This window comes from Camponotus floridanus, unplaced genomic scaffold, assembly GCF_003227725.1.
Source record: "Camponotus floridanus strain SB8 unplaced genomic scaffold, Cflo_v7.5 scaffold10, whole genome shotgun sequence".
In the NCBI taxonomy this organism is placed as follows: Eukaryota; Metazoa; Arthropoda; class Insecta; order Hymenoptera; family Formicidae; genus Camponotus; species Camponotus floridanus.
Window position 1 is genome coordinate 2,404,076 of NW_020229215.1, and position 20,457 is coordinate 2,424,532.

The 20,457-nt window shown below is 26.1% G+C and overlaps 3 protein-coding genes across 5 annotated transcripts; all 3 read right to left on the minus strand.

Annotated features, from left to right (window-relative positions):
* Positions 1-1,952: 1,952 nt before the first annotated feature.
* Positions 1,953-4,267, minus strand: LOC112638137. The gene is made up of 3 exons (XM_025409244.1): positions 4,142-4,267; positions 2,287-3,267; positions 1,953-2,139 (listed from the first exon to the last, which is right to left on the minus strand). Exon 2 carries the CDS (start codon positions 3,234-3,236, stop codon positions 2,469-2,471), a length of 768 nt encoding a protein of 255 aa, XP_025265029.1. The 5' UTR covers positions 3,237-3,267; positions 4,142-4,267; the 3' UTR covers positions 1,953-2,139; positions 2,287-2,468.
* Positions 4,268-6,518: 2,251 nt separating this feature from the next.
* Positions 6,519-12,290, minus strand: LOC112638130 (uncharacterized protein PFB0765w-like). The gene is made up of 4 exons (XM_025409224.1): positions 12,137-12,290; positions 11,083-11,185; positions 10,896-10,998; positions 6,519-10,764 (listed from the first exon to the last, which is right to left on the minus strand). The coding sequence occupies exon 4, from the start codon at positions 10,745-10,747 to the stop codon at positions 6,635-6,637; it is 4,113 nt and encodes a 1,370-aa protein (XP_025265009.1). The 5' UTR covers positions 10,748-10,764; positions 10,896-10,998; positions 11,083-11,185; positions 12,137-12,290; the 3' UTR covers positions 6,519-6,634.
* A 3,827-nt stretch (positions 12,291-16,117) lies between these two features.
* Positions 16,118-20,164, minus strand: LOC112638132. Of its 3 annotated transcripts, XM_025409228.1 has the most exons (4): positions 19,964-20,164; positions 18,785-19,063; positions 18,346-18,663; positions 16,118-17,680 (listed from the first exon to the last, which is right to left on the minus strand). In XM_025409228.1, exons 3-4 carry the CDS (start codon positions 18,608-18,610, stop codon positions 16,245-16,247), a joined length of 1,701 nt encoding a protein of 566 aa, XP_025265013.1. In that variant the 5' UTR covers positions 18,611-18,663; positions 18,785-19,063; positions 19,964-20,164; the 3' UTR covers positions 16,118-16,244. The 3 variants fall into 3 exon arrangements, with proteins under 3 accessions (XP_025265013.1, XP_025265016.1, XP_025265015.1); XM_025409231.1 differs by lacking the exon at positions 18,346-18,663; XM_025409230.1 differs by lacking the exons at positions 18,785-19,063; positions 19,964-20,164 and having other exon boundaries at positions 18,346-18,716.
* Between the last annotated feature and the right edge of the window lie 293 nt (positions 20,165-20,457).

The window sequence follows — 20,457 nt, forward strand, 5'->3', positions numbered from 1 at the left end:
ATATAACTACGAATAAGAGATGTAAAGGTCTCTCGATTATTTGGACGTAATTAATTAATTGTTGTCCAAAAAAAAAAATATCAGTTGAAAAGAAAAAAGAAAATTACAATTTAGAATTTATGCAAAAACTATTGACATAAAGAATGAATTAATATGCAGGAATAAATATTGAACAAAATTCTTAAGAAACAGTTTCCGAAAGATTTCAATAATAATTTTCTATCATAAATTGATTATTTTAATTATGTATATAAAATATAAAATATTTAAAAAATAATCTATAATATTTCATATTTTATATTTGTATAAGAAAATCGGTTGATAAGTTCTTTGTTATAAAGATGTAGTTAATATAATATAATGATGTATTATCTTTATTATTATGTAAATGTAATTATATACATTTACTTTACATTAACTGATTCTCGATCGATATTCTTATAAAAATATCATTAAAAATTAAATATTTTAATTCAAAATATCGTAAAAATAATTAATCAATTATCGTAAATGAATAAATATCTTGAGAGAAATATCTATTAAATAAATATTATTTAATATCTGTTACTATTTTTTAATGACATATTTTTTACAATAATAAAATGATCAGATTATGAAAAAAAAATTATATGATTTCATTTATAAATTTTGAAATTTCGCAAATTATACATAATATTGCCTTTTTTCTTTTTTTCCTTTCTGAAATAATAAAAACATGATTTGTAAAATGAATAAAATGATAATAATTTGAGTTATTCAAAATGCTGCGTCAGATCAGAGATTTAAAATTTCAACTATATAAAGCAGTTACAATTTGATTTGATTTGTCTAATGCGTAATTCAAGTTATTTTTAATATCTTATTTAAATAAATTAATCTATGTATTTAATACGATATTAATTTAATATTAATGGGACATGAGTTCAAATGGGATGAGATAGCCATTTTGGATGAGGAACCGTCCTACAGAAGAAGACTTTTTTCAGAAATGTTACACATTGCCATCCAAAGGCCTAAATGTTCAAACTGACACATTACGTTTAGATGCATCCTATACTCCTGTCATCAATAAATTTCAATCTTAAAGCCTTCTTTTCTGCCTCTCTTAATTCCTGTATCTTCCTGGTAATGCCATCTAACTTTATTCTGCCTCATTATTTTTTCCCACCCTTCCTTTCCTTCTTCGCTTTCATATCCATTCGTGTTTGTTACGTGTCAGGATTCACATCTTTTCTCCTTAGTCTGCTAGCTGTTTCCTTCTGGTCCTTGCTTTTTCGGATTGACAGGTACTCTCATTTATTTTATTATGTCTTTAGTAATCAGTGATAATTCTTATTCAATTCAATTCATTATGCCTTTCTGAATCATTGAATTTTTCATTGTATTTTTTGCATGTGTTTCGGTGATATGTGTTGCTCCGTTATGATTTCTTTTACAGATCTTCATTTATTCTGTTTGGAAGTATCTTTACCACCTTTCTTTCTTCCTATTATTAAAACCTGCATTTTCCTGGAATGAAGCATTTTTGAGAAGACACATTTTCATTCTTGCTTAACGGATTATGTTTTCGACTGCTTTTTTACCAGCCCTGAAAGGCTGGCAGGTGAGCATCACATATGGCTGTTTCGCGTGTGGAAATTTCCGTCTAAGAATTTCTCTCTTTATAATTATGCGTGCGCTTTTTATTATATCCGATTTATCTTATATTGTTCTTGTATTTTTTCTGTTTGCGTCCGTGAGATCTCTGTTTATATTGACTTTATTGCGACTTTGACTTATGTTTTATTTTTATAATTTTCCGTTAATTTTGAATTTTTGCTGTTAAACATTGATAATGATCCGAACGGGATCGAAACGCGCGTCTGTCGTTGTAATTAATCGTCAACTGATAATTTTATAAGTTACATGCGTTGACTTATTATATATTAAAAAAATTTCTTTTAATTGTAGCTATCATTATCCTAGCGCTGTGGTTTTTTTTGCCTGTTTCCCTCAATTCATTTTGATTGTTATCTTATAACCACTTTTATAATTTTATAATCTTTATTGAAATGTACAAGCGTCATTAAACTTTTTATACGAATAGGAATATTCGAACGAATAATAATTAATCAGGCGGTTAACATTGTATGCTCTGTCCTGTGAAAAATAATATTTTTTATAATACTCTGATCTTTTGTAATATTAAAACGCATAATGATTCGTAATACGGAAGTGAAAATATTAAATTACTGTAAAAATCGTATTATCTGTTTTAGTTTCTACCTTAGCATTTATTATATTTACCTCGAATTTCTTTTTCTGTAACAATCCATTATCATTCGATTTTTGTATCTTTCAATAACTTTATTGCTCTGATCTCTTTATTTAATATTTTATTCATCTTTTCTTCAGAGTTATTTATTTGTTTCAGTAATTCGATTGCGTTGTTCGTTTCTGTATTGGAGGATATTTGTTGGTTTTCTTCCTCAAGAATGACGTTCTGCTATCGAGACATTGAATGATTCCATTCCAGACGTCTTATCATTCTTATTCTTTAGTTGTAAATTTTTTAGTTGTAAATTTGTTTTTTCTTTTTTATATAAATTTTCATATAAATTCTGAAGCTTGATCACTTTCGTGGCCAATTTCATTAGTTCTATCTCTGTTTTATGTTTCTCGATGACCAATGTCATCAGCGCGATTTGATTTTCTATAACACGTTGCAGCCACCATTCAATCTCTGTATATAATTTCATTATTCTATTCAACAACATGATGTGCATGTCAGACTTGTCTTCCTTGTGTTTAATCTTTTGCTTTTTATCGATGTTTTTATCTTCATCTTGACATTTAACGCGTATGTCCTCGTTGCAACACAACTTTTCAATCATCACCTTGTATACTTGGTTCTCAAAAACACATTTCGATATCTCACTTTCCAATTCCAAAAATTTCTTTATTATATTCTGTGTAATGGAATTTGTACGCGTGATCTCTAACTCTTTATCTGATATATTGTGTTTATCATGAAGTATTTTATGAAGTATTATATGAATACAAAGTTTCTTTTCATAATTCTTCCTGATTTTTTCATGAACTTTCATGATTTCTTTATGATTCTTCATAATTTCTACATGATTCTTCATAATTTCCTTATCATTCGTCATGAAGCGAAGATATGCATTCTGTTTCACGGACTCGCTCTCTTTATCATTGTCCTTATCCATCTTAATCATTTTGCTAGGCGATTCCATGTTTGTAATCTCATTTGCTGTTACGTTGTTTCTACAAATCATTCAAATTGAATATAATGCTCACTTTAATTATACATAAAAAAATTTTCTATTATATTTGAATAAAATATATATGTATATATATGTAAAAATAGAATATATATAATTAAAAAATATATCTATGATATATTTAATGTATTAAAAGATATAATATATTTAATACATTATAATGTATTAAAGAATTCTTATGTTATTATGATAAAGTACGAGAATTTAAGGAAGATAATATTAGTAAAACAAGAAAAATAATATTTGCATTATTTTATAAAAATTATTCTATTAAATTATATATTATTTTTAAAGTAAAATACAATAATTAATAGAAAATGAATAATCAACAAAAAGTCAATGCTTTAAGAAAACCTTATTAATAATAGCTCAAAATATTTAGAATATAATTATATGACAAAAAACTATTAATTTGCATGGATGCATTCGTTATCGATTGAGATTTATTAAAAATTATTGTGAATCTAATGAAAATTATGGATATTAAAATCGAGGATATTAAAATTCCTGCATAGAATAAGCATGTTATATCTATTTAAATTTCAATTATTTTGCGACGAATCGATTCTATATTAATCCACTGAACATCCTGTTGCTAATATCTAGGCATTATATGACTTGAGTTCTCAGAAATTCCGTCAGAAAATGATATTTTATCACTATATAAGATTTTGTATGAAATTATATACATTTTATCGCACATCTCGAAGAATTAAAATGCGACTTACAGGAATGTTCGTGACAATACAAGATATAATTTGGTAAAAACTCTACTCACAAAATTGAAATTCAGTTTAATAATATAAAATGTATCCTTATAATAACTGACAAATAATAATAAACAAATAGAATCTCACTTTATTCTTTATTGCGTGCCAAATTCTTTTGAGGTTGATCAATATTCTGGATAACAACTTATTTCAATCGTAATAGAAATATCTTCAGTCAACGAAATTCTTTATACTTTTCGGACACGTATTGAGCAAAACATCGAAAATAAACACGTGATAATAACAACACCAGCGCGACCTGATTATCGAAATTATTATTATGGACAACCGTCAGTTTTAAATTCAATTTTATATTCTATTAAAGTTAGAATTTGTGATAAATTTTAGATTAATTTAAATATATTAATAAAATAAAAAATATTCATATCAATCGTAATTAATAACAATTAGATAAATGACAATCGACTCTCAAAAATGGTATTCTATGTCGATACTCGAAAGTCTCGAAATATATTATTACCTCCTTTTCGGGATGATGATTGCTTACCTTACAGTGTTTACTTCATGCATATTTAATAACTTTTAATATTTTTAATATTCAGAAATGAAGTAGAATATTTTCTATTATACTTTATTTTCTATGATGGATGATAGTGATAAAAAGCATGACATGTTGGCGCGACGATTAAATAATTGACAAGTTTAATTCTTAAAGAATATTTGTCATTATATTGCAATAAGTGGTGGCGACGGCGGTGATTTTCTTCATTTTATCGTTCTTATTAAGTCGTTCTTTCGTTTATTCAACACAATTAATAAATTAATATAATTGTACCACGCAAATGTGAAGAGTAAGAGAGGAATCAAATTTTATTTTTTTTTTTTGTGAAATATTGAACTGCATTTCTAAAAGAAAGATTAATTTGATTAATCTGATTGCCATTTTAATTAAATCGTGATAATATGAGCAACTAATAGGAAAGTCGTGAAAAAAAATCGTTGAAAAAAAATTTTACAAATCTTTATTTTTCTTCAATCATTCACAATAAAAACATATCTTAATAATATATACATATATCATGCATTTTTGTTCATACATAGAACTATTTTATTTATTTTATACATAAAATTATTTTATGCATTAATGTCCTATATTTAAAAAAGTAACTAAAAACTTTTCGCATTCTTCATATAATTTAAAATCTTCAAACATTGTTGCATCATATAATTCACCATTAAGATAATTTAATTTTAATTTGTATTTTTTTATGTATTTATTTTGTTTTATTCAATCTTGATTTATCAAAAATTTATGAATCTTTATTTAATAAAAAACTTACAATATATTATCATCTACATGAGATTCTTATTATCCTGCATCTTAAATAACTATGAAAATAAGAGATATAGAGATCTTTTGATTATTTGGATATAATTAATTATAGTCATTAAAAGAAAAAGAATATAATAGAAAAAGAATATATTAATTGAAAACAAGAAACAAAATTTGCAATTTAAAATTACTCAGAAAACTATTGACGTAAAGAATGAATTGATATGCAGGAAAAAATATTAATCAACAAAAGTTATTAGAAAAAGTTTTCGAAACATTCCAATAACTCGTTAACATAAATTAATCATCTTAGTATGTGTATATAAAATATAAAATATTACAAAATACAATCTATAATGTTTCATATTTTATATTTGTATAAGAAAATTGATAAGATCTTTGTTATAAAGTTAATATAATGAGCTTTGTTATATAGCTAATATAATGTAGTGATATATGATCTTTATTATTATGTAAATGTAATTACATACATTTTCTTTATATAAACTGATCTACGATTAATCAATATCCTTACAAAAATATCATTTAAAATTAAATATTTTAATTCAGAATATCGAGTGAAAATATTCAGTCGTAAATGAATAAATCTTAAAATATCTTGAAAGAAATATCTTTTAAATAAATAATATTTAATATCTATTTCTATTTTTTAATGACATATTTTTTACAATTTTTTATAATAAAATGATCAGATTATGAAAAGAAAATTATATGATTTCATTTATGAATCTTGAAATTTCGCAAACTATATATAATATTGCTTAAAAGATATTGTTAATCGACAATATCCTTCGTGAAAAACATAATTTATTTTATTACTTTACGTATTTTTTCACCTTCTTGGAGTAACCACGATATTTTAGATTTAGATTATTATGTAAAATATTGTATTACATCTAAAAATCATTTCTTACTTTTTTCTTTTTAAAATAATTAAAACATGATTTACAAAATGAATAAAATAATAATAATTTGATTTATTCAAAATGCTACGTGAGATCAAAGATTTAAAATTTCAATGATATAAAGTCACAATTTGATTTGCTTAATATGTAATTCAAATTATTAATTTTTATAATCTTCTTTAAATATATTAATCTATGTATTTAATACGATATTAATTTAATGTTAGCTTTAATTTGTGATTGTTACTTTTAATGTTGATTTATGAAGCCTTACTTCTATATATATATGTGTAATTACCTTTCAATGTCTATAATAACAGTTTCGCCAAGATCTCTTTAACGAAATATCATTCGTGCTATCTAAATGATCTTTATCCACAATTGCAGAATAATAAGAATAATAACAATAATAGGAATAAGAATAATAGTCGTGAAAATGTTTTCTATATAAATAGTCCACCAAATCTTCCAAACATCAATTTGTTTATCAATTTTATGTGCGACGTTAGATATATCTTCTACTATCAAGGTTTCATTAGTCATTTTACTATTGTTTTCCAAAATTACATCTTTTCCATAAAGTAATGTTTCGTTACTAGTTGTGCCTGGATCCGTATTTTCAACTTCTTTGATTTTTTTTTCTTCTACAACCTTTATAACTTGATCCTCTTCGACAGTTTCGTTTAATATATATCCGTGTTCTTTGCTTTTATTGTTTACAGTAGTTTGACAAATGTTATTTACATGATCATTCATTTCATAATATTTTAATTTTAGGATGTCCTCAGCTAAGTTACAGTATGTATGTTTTATACGATTACGTATATGTGTATTTGCATCGCTAACGCCAAGCTGATTTTTGTCTCTTTGTTGAGATGTGCAAGCATCAATAAACTTTTTATAAGCATATTCCAACGAATGATAGTCGTCAGGCGGTTGGTATGCATTGTCCATAATATTTTTTATAATTTTTTGATCTTTTGTAGTATTAGGACGTAACGAAAGTAAAAAAATTAATTTTTTTATAAAAATTGTATCGTCTCTTTTATTTTCTGTCTTAGCATTTGTTACTTTATCTTCACCTCGAATTTGTTTTCTTATGATAATCGATTCATCCTTCGTTTCAATATCTTCTAATAACTTAATTGCTTTGGTCTCATTATTTAACATTTTATTCATCTTTTCTTCAGAATCTGTCACCAATTCTGTCAGAGAGTACTTGTCTACTTGTTCCGCTGATTGCTCGAATTTTTCTAAAACATCTTTAACTTCCTTAATGTTCTTCTCAGACAATGAGGCAAAATTTTCAGGTTTCGGTATAAAAATGGCTCGAGGTGCAACAACCTCTTCAAATAAATCATCGATCATTTCAACCTCAAATGGAGGAGGTATAAAAATAGACTTGTGTATATAATCCTCTTCATTTGAATCATCGATCATCTCGAGGCCAGCTGCTTTTACGTTCGTTGTAATTTGCTGTTGAGTTACTTCTATATTTTTTAACTTCTTTTTATTTTGCTTTTCCATTTCCTCTTCATTTTTATTTTGTTTCGATTTTTTTCGAACATCTTCAACTTCCTTAATGTTCTTCTCAGATAATGTGACAAAATTTTCAGGTATAAAAATGGCCCGAGGTGCAACAACCTCTTCAAATAAATCATCGATCCTTTCAATCTTAAATGGAGGAGGTATAAAAATAGACTTGTGTATATAATCCTCTTCATTTGAATCATCGATCATCTCGAGGCCAGCTGCTTTTACGTTCGTTGTAATTTGCTGTTGAGTTACTTCTATATTTTTTAACTTCTTTTTATTTTGCTTTTCCATTTCCTCTTCATTTTTATTTTGTTTCGATTTTTTTCGAACATCTTTAACTTCCTTAATGTTCTTCTCAGATAATGTGACAAAATTTTCAGGTATAAAAATGGCCCGAGGTGCAACAACCTCTTCAAATAAATCATTGATCCTTTCAATCTTAAATGGAGGAGGTATAAAAATAGACTTGTGTATATAATCCTCTTCATTTGAATCATCGATCATCTCGAGGCCAGCTGCTTTTACGTTCGTTGTAATTTGCTGTTGAGTTACTTCTATATTTTTTAACTTCTTTTTATTTTGCTTTTCCATTTCCTCTTCATTTTTATTTTGTTTCGATTTTTTTCGAACATCTTTAACTTCCTTAATGTTCTTCTCAGATAATGTGACAAAATTTTCAGGTATAAAAATGGCCCGAGGTGCAACAACCTCTTCAAATAAATCATCGATCCTTTCAATCTTAAATGGAGGAGGTATAAAAATAGACTTGTGTATATAATCCTCTTCATTTGAATCATCGATCATCTCGAGGCCAGCTGCTATTACGTTCGTTGTAATTTGCTGTTGAGTTACTTCTATATTTTTTAACTTCTTTTTATTTTGCTTTTCCATTTCCTCTTCATTTTTATTTTGTTTCGATTTTTTTCGAACATCTTTAACTTCCTTAATGTTCTTCTCAGATAATTTGACAAAATTTTCAGGTATAAAAATGGCCCGAGGTGCAACAACCTCTTCAAATAAATCATCGATCCTTTCAATCTTAAATGGAGGAGGTATAAAAATAGACTTGTGTATATAATCCTCTTCATTTGAATCATCGATCATCTCGAGGCCAGCTGCTTTTACGTTCGTTGTAATTTGCTGTTGAGTTACTTCTATATTTTTTAACTTCTTTTTATTTTGCTTTTCCATTTCCTCTTCATTTTTATTTTGTTTCGATTTTTTTCGAACATCTTCAACTTCCTTAATGTTCTTCTCAGATAATTTGACAAAATTTTCAGGTATAAAAATGGCCCGAGGTGCAACAACCTCTTCAAATAAATCATCGATCCTTTCAATCTTAAATGGAGGAGGTATAAAAATAGACTTGTGTATATAATCCTCTTCATTTGAATCATCGATCATCTCGAGGCCAGCTGCTTTTACGTTCGTTGTAATTTGCTGTTGAGTTACTTCTATATTTTTTAACTTCTTTTTATTTTGCTTTTCCATTTCCTCTTCATTTTTATTTTGTTTCGATTTTTTTCGAACATCTTTAACTTCCTTAATGTTCTTCTCAGATAATTTGACAAAATTTTCAGGTATAAAAATGGCCCGAGGTGCAACAACCTCTTCAAATAAATCATCGATCCTTTCAATCTTAAATGGAGGAGGTATAAAAATAGACTTGTGTATATAATCCTCTTCATTTGAATCATCGATCATCTCGAGGCCAGCTGCTTTTACGTTCGTTGTAATTTGCTGTTGAGTTACTTCTATATTTTTTAACTTCTTTTTATTTTGCTTTTCCATTTCCTCTTCATTTTTATTTTGTTTCGATTTTTTTCGAACATCTTCAACTTCCTTAATGTTCTTCTCAGATAATTTGACAAAATTTTCAGGTATAAAAATGGCCCGAGGTGCAACAACCTCTTCAAATAAATCATCGATCCTTTCAATCTTAAATGGAGGAGGTATAAAAATAGACTTGTGTATATAATCCTCTTCATTTGAATCATCGATCATCTCGAGGCCAGCTGCTTTTACGTTCGTTGTAATTTGCTGTTGAGTTACTTCTATATTTTTTAACTTCTTTTTATTTTGCTTTTCCATTTCCTCTTCATTTTTATTTTGTTTCGATTTTTTTCGAACATCTTCAACTTCCTTAATGTTCTTCTCAGATAATTTGACAAAATTTTCAGGTATAAAAATGGCCCGAGGTGCAACAACCTCTTCAAATAAATCATCGATCCTTTCAATCTTAAATGGAGGAGGTATAAAAATAGACTTGTGTATATAATCCTCTTCATTTGAATCATCGATCATCTCGAGGCCAGCTGCTTTTACGTTCGTTGTAATTTGCTGTTGAGTTACTTCTATATTTTTTAACTTCTTTTTATTTTGCTTTTCTATTTCCTCTTCATTTTTATTTTGTTTCGATTTTTTTCGAACATCTTTAACTTCCTTAATGTTCTTCTCAGATAATTTGACAAAATTTTCAGGTATAAAAATGGCCCGAGGTGCAACAACCTCTTCAAATAAATCATCGATCCTTTCAATCTTAAATGGAGGAGGTATAAAAATAGACTTGTGTATATAATCCTCTTCATTTGAATCATCGATCATCTCGAGGCCAGCTGCTTTTACGTTCGTTGTAATTTGCTGTTGAGTTACTTCTATATTTTTTAACTTCTTTTTATTTTGCTTTTCCATTTCCTCTTCATTTTTATTTTGTTTCGATTTTTTTCGAACATCTTTAACTTCCTTAATGTTCTTCTCAGATAATGTGACAAAATTTTCAGGTATAAAAATGGCCCGAGGTGCAACAACCTCTTCAAATAAATCATCGATCCTTTCAATCTTAAATGGAGGAGGTATAAAAATAGACTTGTGTATATAATCCTCTTCATTTGAATCATCGATCATCTCGCCGCCAACTGCTTGTACGTTCGTTGTCATTTGCTGTTGCGTTGCTTCTATATTTTACATACAAAATGATATACGGGTTATTTGGGAAAAATTATTTGCAAATTTTAAGTTTAAAAATTAATATCGCGATTGAAATGTATTGTAAAAAAACTTTTTTAACTTATGGAATTATTTTTACCTGCTCTATATGCCAATGAGAAATTGCCCAACTTTACCGAAACACTTCTTTTTCTTTTTGTTCTTCTTTAACATGCTAATAAGAGTTCACCCTCCAAAACATCCTATATAATAATATATTTAAAAAATATATTTAAAAAAAATTTTTGTATTTTAAAAAAACTTTTATAACTTGGAATTATTTTTACCTGTTTTGCATGTCAATGGGGGATTGTCCATCTTTACTGAAACATTTCTTTTACTTTCTGTTCTTTTTTTGCTTACTAATGAGAGTTTGCCCTCTGAGACATCCTATATAATAATATATACGTACATAACATATAAATATATACATATAAAATTTATAGATTTTTTATTATACATTTTTTAAATATTTTTTAATATTAAAATTAGTAGAAACAATTATACATATAACATATAATTTTACTGAAATTACTTATTGATATAAAAAACTACTATTGAATTTGATATTGATATGATTATTGACTATTGATATAATAACTTTAATAATTATTTGAAATCACTTTTTTTTATTTCTCTTAAAATTTTATTAAACAATTTTTTTTCAAGAACATTAGAAAAATTTTTTAAGATTTCTAAATTCTACAAGTGTAAATAAGAATAAAAATGTTTTTATAATTATAATTTTTTTTTTAAATAGATTTCACTAAAATTATCTCTTGTTTTATGACCTTTTCTGTTATGAACTTAATACAATTTATAAATTCTGGGAAACGAATCAAATTCATTTTTATATACAATAATTTATAAGAATTCTTATTTGATTTAAAATTATAGTTGTTAAATTATATCGATTATTATTTTGAAAATTATATCAATATCATTAATTTTAAATTTTAATAGAATTGAATCCTTCCATATGTATTTATTTTTATGAGAAACTGTATTAATTTGAAAAGTAATAATAATAATAATTATGAATGTATTCGTTACTTATTGCCGAAAATATATATCATATTTACTTTTTTGTTATATACAAAAATTGAAAGTTTACTTAGATTACAGTTAATAAGGAAAAATTGTAACGAAAAGTAATTAAAAAATTTTTTTTGATAACTATAATATTAACAATTACAAAAAACGCATAAATTTCTAATCCTGATTTATTTCCATGATTTTATACTCTATGAAATTCTTCTTCATTTTAATAATATGTAGCTTAATAGTATAATATTTAATAATATAATATCTAATTTTGTGATTGAATTAGACGAATCTCACCTGATTTTCTATTTGCTCTATGTCTTGATCTTACTGTGTTGTTCTTCTTGTTTGAGGTAGATTTTTATACACCAAACTAATGAATTTCTAGTAGAAGTCTTCTAGTCTTCTCCCGTTTACATTACACGTGTCCTGAAACAGAAAAGAAAGCGCATGGTGTCTAGGCATAACAGTAACTCGATAGTAGTGGCACCTCAATTATCGAAACTACAAGTGGAAACGATTAATCGATCAATCGATTTTTTATTTTTTATTCATTAAGAGATCATTTGTCTTTTCAATATCTTTTATATTCGAGTAATTCTTATGTCGTTTTTCTTACTCAATATTATTAAATTTTATTTATATTATTATTTTTTATTTTATCAGAGAGAAGCTCGAAAGCGGCTACCGGATCTCTTTTGATAAGTCATTTAAATACCTAGCTCAGCAGCGTCTCTACATCTACTTTACAGCAGTTTAGAACTACATAGTCACATCCACTTTTTGATGCTGGTAAAATTGATAAAATTTCCATTTGGTGTATCCGTGCTACATCCATAATTGTGTGGATTAAAAATACAGAAATATTATGAATATATTAATATGTTCTATTAGTTGCACATAATATTTCTTTATTTTATTATATTGGATGTGACAACGTATATATAAACTATATCATAGAAATATTTTTATATATAATATATACGTGCCTATATATGTATAATAAAGTAAATTTTCTTTATCAATTTTTTTAATGATTCTTGCTTTAATACAAAGAAAAAGTAAACTGTAATAAAAAACTGCGTTGTCTCCTGTACTTTTAAAACAAAACTATCGAGCAATTATGCTTTAAGTTTTTATAGCAAAATTTGTTTATTCATATTAGCGTGTAATTGCATTCGCATTAATACATGGCAAAAGTTATTATATACAAATTTACAATAGTAAATATTAGATAATTAAAACAATATGTTAAAAAGCATATATATATATAGTGTTACGTCCTTGGTTTGAGTCGAGTCTGTCTTGTAAAGGGAAGAAGATCTCGTTGTCAAGCAGTTGTTGATGAAGCTGCCGTCATTTGGAGTTAAATGATGGAGCATGCCGTCGTCTGGAGCTAACTGTTAGGCTGAGCGGACGCGTTTACGAATTGTTATCATGTTTCTTGTTATAATTCGTCGTTATGTGTGTTCTGTGTTCCGCAAGAAAGTTTCACATTGTTCTTAAAAGTGTTTAGTTATTTCACACGTCCCGCGAATGCTCGATAGTGTAGTACGCGCACTTCGATATATGTCGAACATTAAAATTATATATATATATATATTTATATATTTATATGTTATATATATATATATATATATATATATATAATTTTAATGTTTTATACATATATATTTTCTACACACACATTTTGCTCTAAGTGTTGATTTTAATTATAAAATAACACATTTATGTAAAAAAAGTTAACATATTTACAATTTAATCTATTTTAGTTAACACATTTAAAGTAAATTTAATATTCTTTTTGTCTTTAAGAAAATTTTACAAAAACATTTTTTTTAAATTATAAGATTCTTATAAGATTGATTATTTTTTTAATTGGAAAAGAAAACATTATAAAAAAAAATTAAAGCCTCTATTAAAATTACTTATCTTTCCGATTGATCATATTTTATATATTTTATATATTTTTGTAACGCATAATTATCACATAATAAAACATAATTAAAAATAATATAATATACATATATGTACATGTACATTAATATATATGTACATTTCAGAAGATGTCACACACAAAGACCAATTTTTTTAATACTAAATTATCCAGATAAAGACGTCCTTAACATATTTTCGATATCAATTTACGAAAAACACTGCTGTGTAATTTAACATATTATATAGCACTGAAAACATGACTATAGTGAAATATACATAATGCTATACAAGATTCGAAGAATGTTACATTAAGCTTACAGCGTTTCCAATCTTTAGAATATAAAATATTGGGAAGGATTTCCACTTACTTGCTAACGATCCTCTATTGCTATATCCAGCTTCAAAAGTCGCATCATCTTTGTTCGAACGGCAATCTGTGGTGCCGGTATCGGCAGTTCTGTTAAATAATAAGCATTGTTGTCGAGCAGGAAACTATCGGGTCGAAACCTGAGAAGACAATCATCCTTCTGTTTATTGCAATAATAATTAATTCGATAATGAATAATCGAATTTAATTTGACATGTTAGTCCAGTGAGAGGACAGGAATGATCTCGCCGAATCGCAAAGTCATGTGCATCACAAATCGAGTAATCGTTATGCAAGTATGGCGCCAATCGTGCGACTGCATTATTTAAATTAATTTCTTCGTTAGTTTCCTCAATATCGGCTATTATATATTTATAGCTCACCATGTAGAGATAGACCTTCGTTTTATTAAACAGTGTATTCTGGCTCATAGGAATACAGATAATTCGATAGGAAAATTGAATATATTATTTGCATTTGGTATTTTATGCAAATTATACATCGGTGGATATATTAAAAGAGCACATTTTATTATACGCGATATGTATTTTCATTCAGTTGATTTTAATCTACAAATTAATAAAGTGGTTGCATCACGCATAGCTCAAGAGTGAGAGAAGAGTCAAATTTTACTCTTTTTACGAAACATTAATATGAACAATCAGTCAATATGAATAATAATTTCAATTAGTAATATGAACAATCAATAAGAAAATCATTGACGAAAAAATTTGAATTTTCTATTTGCTGAAAAAAATTTTACAAATTTTTATTTTTTTTCAATCGCCTACAATAGAAATATATCATTTAATAATTATATATACATATATCATGCATTTTCCTTCATATATAAAACTATTTTACACACATTAATATACTACACACATTAACATACACTATATTTAAAAAAGTAACTAAATAACTTTACGCATTTTTCATATAATTTGAAAATTTATATAATTCTTCATATAATTCATCATTAAGAAAATTTAATTTTGGTTTCTATTTTTTTATGTTCTTTTTGTTTTATTTTATTCATTTAATAAAAATGTTCATTAAAATTCTTCATTTAATAAAAAATCTATGAATCTTTATTTAATGAAAATCTTACAATATATCGTCATTCAAATAAAATTCTCATTAGTCTGCATCTTAAATAACTAGGAAAGTAACAGATATAGAGATCTTTCGATTATTTAGACGTAATTAATTATAGTCATTGAAGGAAAAAAAATATGAGTTGAAGACGAAAGACAAAATGGCAATTTAAAATTACTCCGAAAACTATTGACATAAAAAATGAATTGATATGCAAGAACAAATATTGATCTATAAAATTTTTTAGAAAATGTCTTCGAAAGATTTCAATAATAACTCGTTTAGCATAAATTGTTTATCTTAGTATGTGTATAAAATATAAAATATAAAAAATATTACGAAGAATAATCTATAATGTTATATATTTTCATATTTTATATTTGTATAAGAAAATCGGTTAATAAGATCTTTGTTACTCCCGACTGCTGCCAACCTACTTATAAAGAAGTAACTAATATAGTGTAGTGATATATGATCTTTATTATTATGTAAATGTAATTATATACATTTTCTTTACATAAACTGATCAACGATTAATCGATATTCTTATAAAAATATCATCAAAAACTAAATATTTTAATTCAGAATATCGTGAAAATATTCAATCAGTTATCGTAAATGAATAAATATGAGAGAAATATGTATTAAATAAATATTATTTAATATCTATTTCCATTTTTTAATGATATATTTTTTACATGCATAATAAGACAATCAGATTATGAAAAGAAAGTTATAGGATTTTATTTATAAATTTTGAATCTTCTAGTTTGATTTGTCTAATTTATAATTCAAATTATTAAACTTTTTTAGTATTTTATTTAACTATATTAATCTATGTATTTAATACGATATTAATTTAATGTTAGCTTTAACTTGTGATTGTTACTTTTAATGTTGATTTATGAAGCCTTACTTCTATATATATATGTGTAATTACCTTTCAATGTCTATAATAATAGTTTCGCCAAGATCTCTTTAACGAAATATCATTCGTGCTATCTAAATGATCTTTATCCACAATTGCAGAATAATAAGAATAATAACAATAATAGGAATAAGAATAATAGTCGTGAAAATGTTTTCTATATAAACAGTCCACCAAATCTCCCAAACATCAATTTGTTTATCAATTTTATGTGCGACGTTAGATATATCTTCTATCATCAAGGTTTCATTAGTCGTTTTACTATTGTCTTCCAAAATTACATCTTTTCCATAAAGTAATGTTTCATTACTAGTTGTGCCTGGATCTATTTTCAACTTCTTTGATTTCGTTTTCAACTTCTTTGATTTCGTTTTCTTTTCAACTTCTTTGATTTTGTTTTCTTCTACAACCTTTATAACTTGATCCTCTTCGACAGTTTCGTTTAATGTATATCCGTGTTCTTTGCTTTTATTGTTTACAGTAGTTTGACAAATGTTATTTACATGATCATTCATTTCATAATATTTTAATTTTAGGATGTCCTCAGCTAAGTTACAGTATATATGTTTTATACGATTACGTATATGTGTATTTACATCGCTAACGCCAAGCTGATTTTTGTCTCTTTGTTGAGATGTGCAAGCATCAATAAACTTTTTATAAGCATATTCCAACGAATGATAGTCATCAGGCGGTTGGTATGCTTTGTCCATAATATTTTTTATAATTTTTTGATCTTTTGTAGTATTAGGACGTAACGAAAGTAAAAAAATTAATTTTTTTATAAAAATTGTATCGTCTCTTTTATTTTCTGTCTTAGCATCTGTTACTTTATCTTCACCTCGAATTTGTTTTCTTATGATAATCGACTCATCGTTCGTTTTCATATCTTTTAACAATTTAATTGCTTTAGTCTCATTATTTAACATTTTATTCGTCTTTTCTTCATTTATCAGTAATTTGGTCAGAGATTCCTTGTCTATTTGTTTCAGTGATTCATCTGCTTTGTTCAATTTATCTTTAGTCAACATTGGAACTACTTGGTCGTCCACTGCTCTATCCGTTTCTATATTGGTGATATTCGTTGTCGGTAACGTAATATGATTGTAATCTCTACTTTCCATCATTTCTTGTCGATATATTACTGGCGATGAAATGTAGTCTTCGTCAAAATCTTTAGGAACTTCCTTTCCAGCCACTTGCTTTTTCACGTTTTGCAGGTTCGACGATATGTTATTTATTTCTAATGTTTGTTGGCTTTCTTCCTTAAGGCTACTCTTCTGCAGTGTCGAGGCATTGAATGATTCCGCCCCAGATGTCTTATTATTCTTATTCTTTAGTTGTAATAATAAATTTATTTTTTCTTTTTCGAGTGAATTGCATAAATTCTGAAGCTTGGTTACTTTATCGGCCAATTTCATTGACTCTATCTCTCTTTTCTGGTTCTCGATCATCACTGCTACCAACGTGCTTTGAGATTTTGCAAAACATTGCTGCAACCATTCAGCCTCTGTACACAGAAAAAAAACAAGTGTCAAATTAAAACTTATATACTTAAACTAATATACTTAACTTATATACTTAAACTAACGCGTTCATTGTTTCGTATATACGCAATAATTTATAATATTCTTAGAAGAATTTAATAATTTTAAATTTTAACAATATTATAGTCTTATTTTAATATTGTAATTGTCACCTCAAGAATATAAAATTTAATTCTACTTTAAGAAAATTATAATCTTTGATTTAAAAATGTTATTTTCTATCTAACATTGTTTCTTTTCCATTCAAGAAAATTAAATCTTAAATCATAAGAATATATTTTTTTTGATTGAACTATATAAAATGGCTTCATTCGAGTAAGCAATTATTCAATTATAATAATTATATTTTTCTTTAATTAACACGATATAATCTCATTTCAAGATTTTCATGTTAAAACTAAATATATTTTCAAAACAAGAATGTCCTTTTTCCTGTGTATATAATTCCATTATCCTCAGCAGCATTATGTGTATATCAGACTCGTATTCCTCGTGTTTAATCTTTTGACTTTTACTGTTTTTCTATTCATTTTCTTGTCGTTTAACACGTATGTCTTTCTCGATGCAACACAATTTTCCAATCATCTTCATGTACTCTTGATTCTCTAGATAAATTTTGGCAGCTCACCTTTCAAATTCAAAAATTTGTCCGTTTTGTACTGCTCGACGGGATCTGTGCGCGGGATTTTCAACTCTTCATCTGACATATTATATTTATTACAAAGTATTATTTTATAAAATGTTTTATGAAGACAGAGTCTCTTAATTTCTTCATGATTCTTTGTTGCCATAAGATGAATATATGTACTCTGCTTCATCAGCTCATTCTCTTCATCATCGTCCTTACTCTTATTAGATATTTCAACACTAGACGTTTTTATGTTTTTAGACATTTGCTGGTGCGCTGCTTCTGCATATTTGAATTCTTCTTCATATCACTCGAATTCTTAAACAAGTTTAATTTCCTTAACACTCTTCTGAGACATCGTGATATCATATACAGATTGCTGCGCAATAAGATTTTGATATATATAATAATCAATTTTATTTAATATATTTTTCTTTACCTCTTCTTCTTGTAAGCTTGCGCTATTTGTTGTTTGCAATTCTCCTTATAATGTATCGCAAATATTCTTCCGTTCTCCATTCGCACTAATATTTTGATCAGGATCAATATCACTTCTTTCCTTAAAACTGTATTTCCTGTTCAACGCGTTTTGTCACTGGTAAATTTTGTGATGCTTAAGATATATTATAATCTACTTTGTTTGCATTGAGACTATTCGGCAGAGTTAAATTCAGCGGTTTAAATTGCGTATTATAAGATAGATCCTGGACAATGCAATCTGGAAGTTATAGAATTCAAATTGAATATAATGCTTATACATTAATTATCCACAAAAATTTTTCTGTTATATTTTATAATTATATAAAAAATATTATATTATAATATTATAATTATATTAAAAAATAAAATATATATAATTAAAAAATATAATTAAAAAAAGTATATATCTTAATATATTTATTATAATTTGTATATAATTTGTTGTAAAATAAAAAATATATTTCCATTATTTTATATTCTATTAAATTATATATTATTTTTTCCATAAAGTACAATAATTAAAAGAAAATAAGTAGTCAACAGAAAAGATAATGCTTTAAAAAATTATCTTATTAATTATAGCTTAAAATGTTGAGAATACAATAATATTATAAAAAATTATATTAATTCACGCACACGCATTTTTATCTTGAGCTTCATTAAAAATTATTGTAAATCAAATGAAAATCGTGAGGATGTTAAAATCCTTGCATGGATTAAGCATATTATATCGATAAATCTAAATTTCAATTTTTTGCAACGAATTAATTTTATATTAATCAATTGACTGTTCCTGTTACTAATATCTCAGCATTATGTGAGAGAGAAAGAAAGAGAGAGATTTGAGTTCTCAAAAATTTTGCCAGAAAATAATATTTTATCGCCACATTAGAAAATTTTATACGATGAGGTTATACATATTCTATCTGGCGTCAAATCATGAATCAAGAGATGAAATACGACTTGCAGGAATGTGATCGCGACAATGCGAGATAATTTGATAAAAACTCTATTCGGTTCACAAAATTAAAACTCAGTTTAATAATATAAAATCTACGTTCATAATAACTGACAAATAATATTATAAAATGTACGTTCATAATAACTGACAAATAATAATAAAAAAGTAGAATCTCACCTTATTCTTTATTTGTTGCTTACCAAATTCGATTGATCGATATTCTGGAGAACAATCTATTTTAATCGTGATAGATATATATTGACCAACGAAACTCTGACGAATGTCCTTTACACTTTTTGACACACGAATGTGTTGAGCAAAGCAGTAGAAAATAAATACGTGGTTATAACATCCTAACGACCAAACTATCGAAATTATTATTAAGAAGAACTGCCAGTTTTAAATTCAATATCAATTTTATAGTATATTAAATCTCTTTGTAATAAAGATTTTAGATTAATTTAAATATATTATTGAGATAAATGCAATTTCAATAGCAATTAATGATGACTAGATAAGTGACAATGAACTCTTAAAAATGGGATTACTTCGTGTATAATTAATAACTTTTAATATTTATAGCATTTAATATTTAGAAATAAAGTTGAATACTTTGCTTTATATTTTAAAAACTCATTATTTACATCATCATTTGTATTATTGTATTTTGT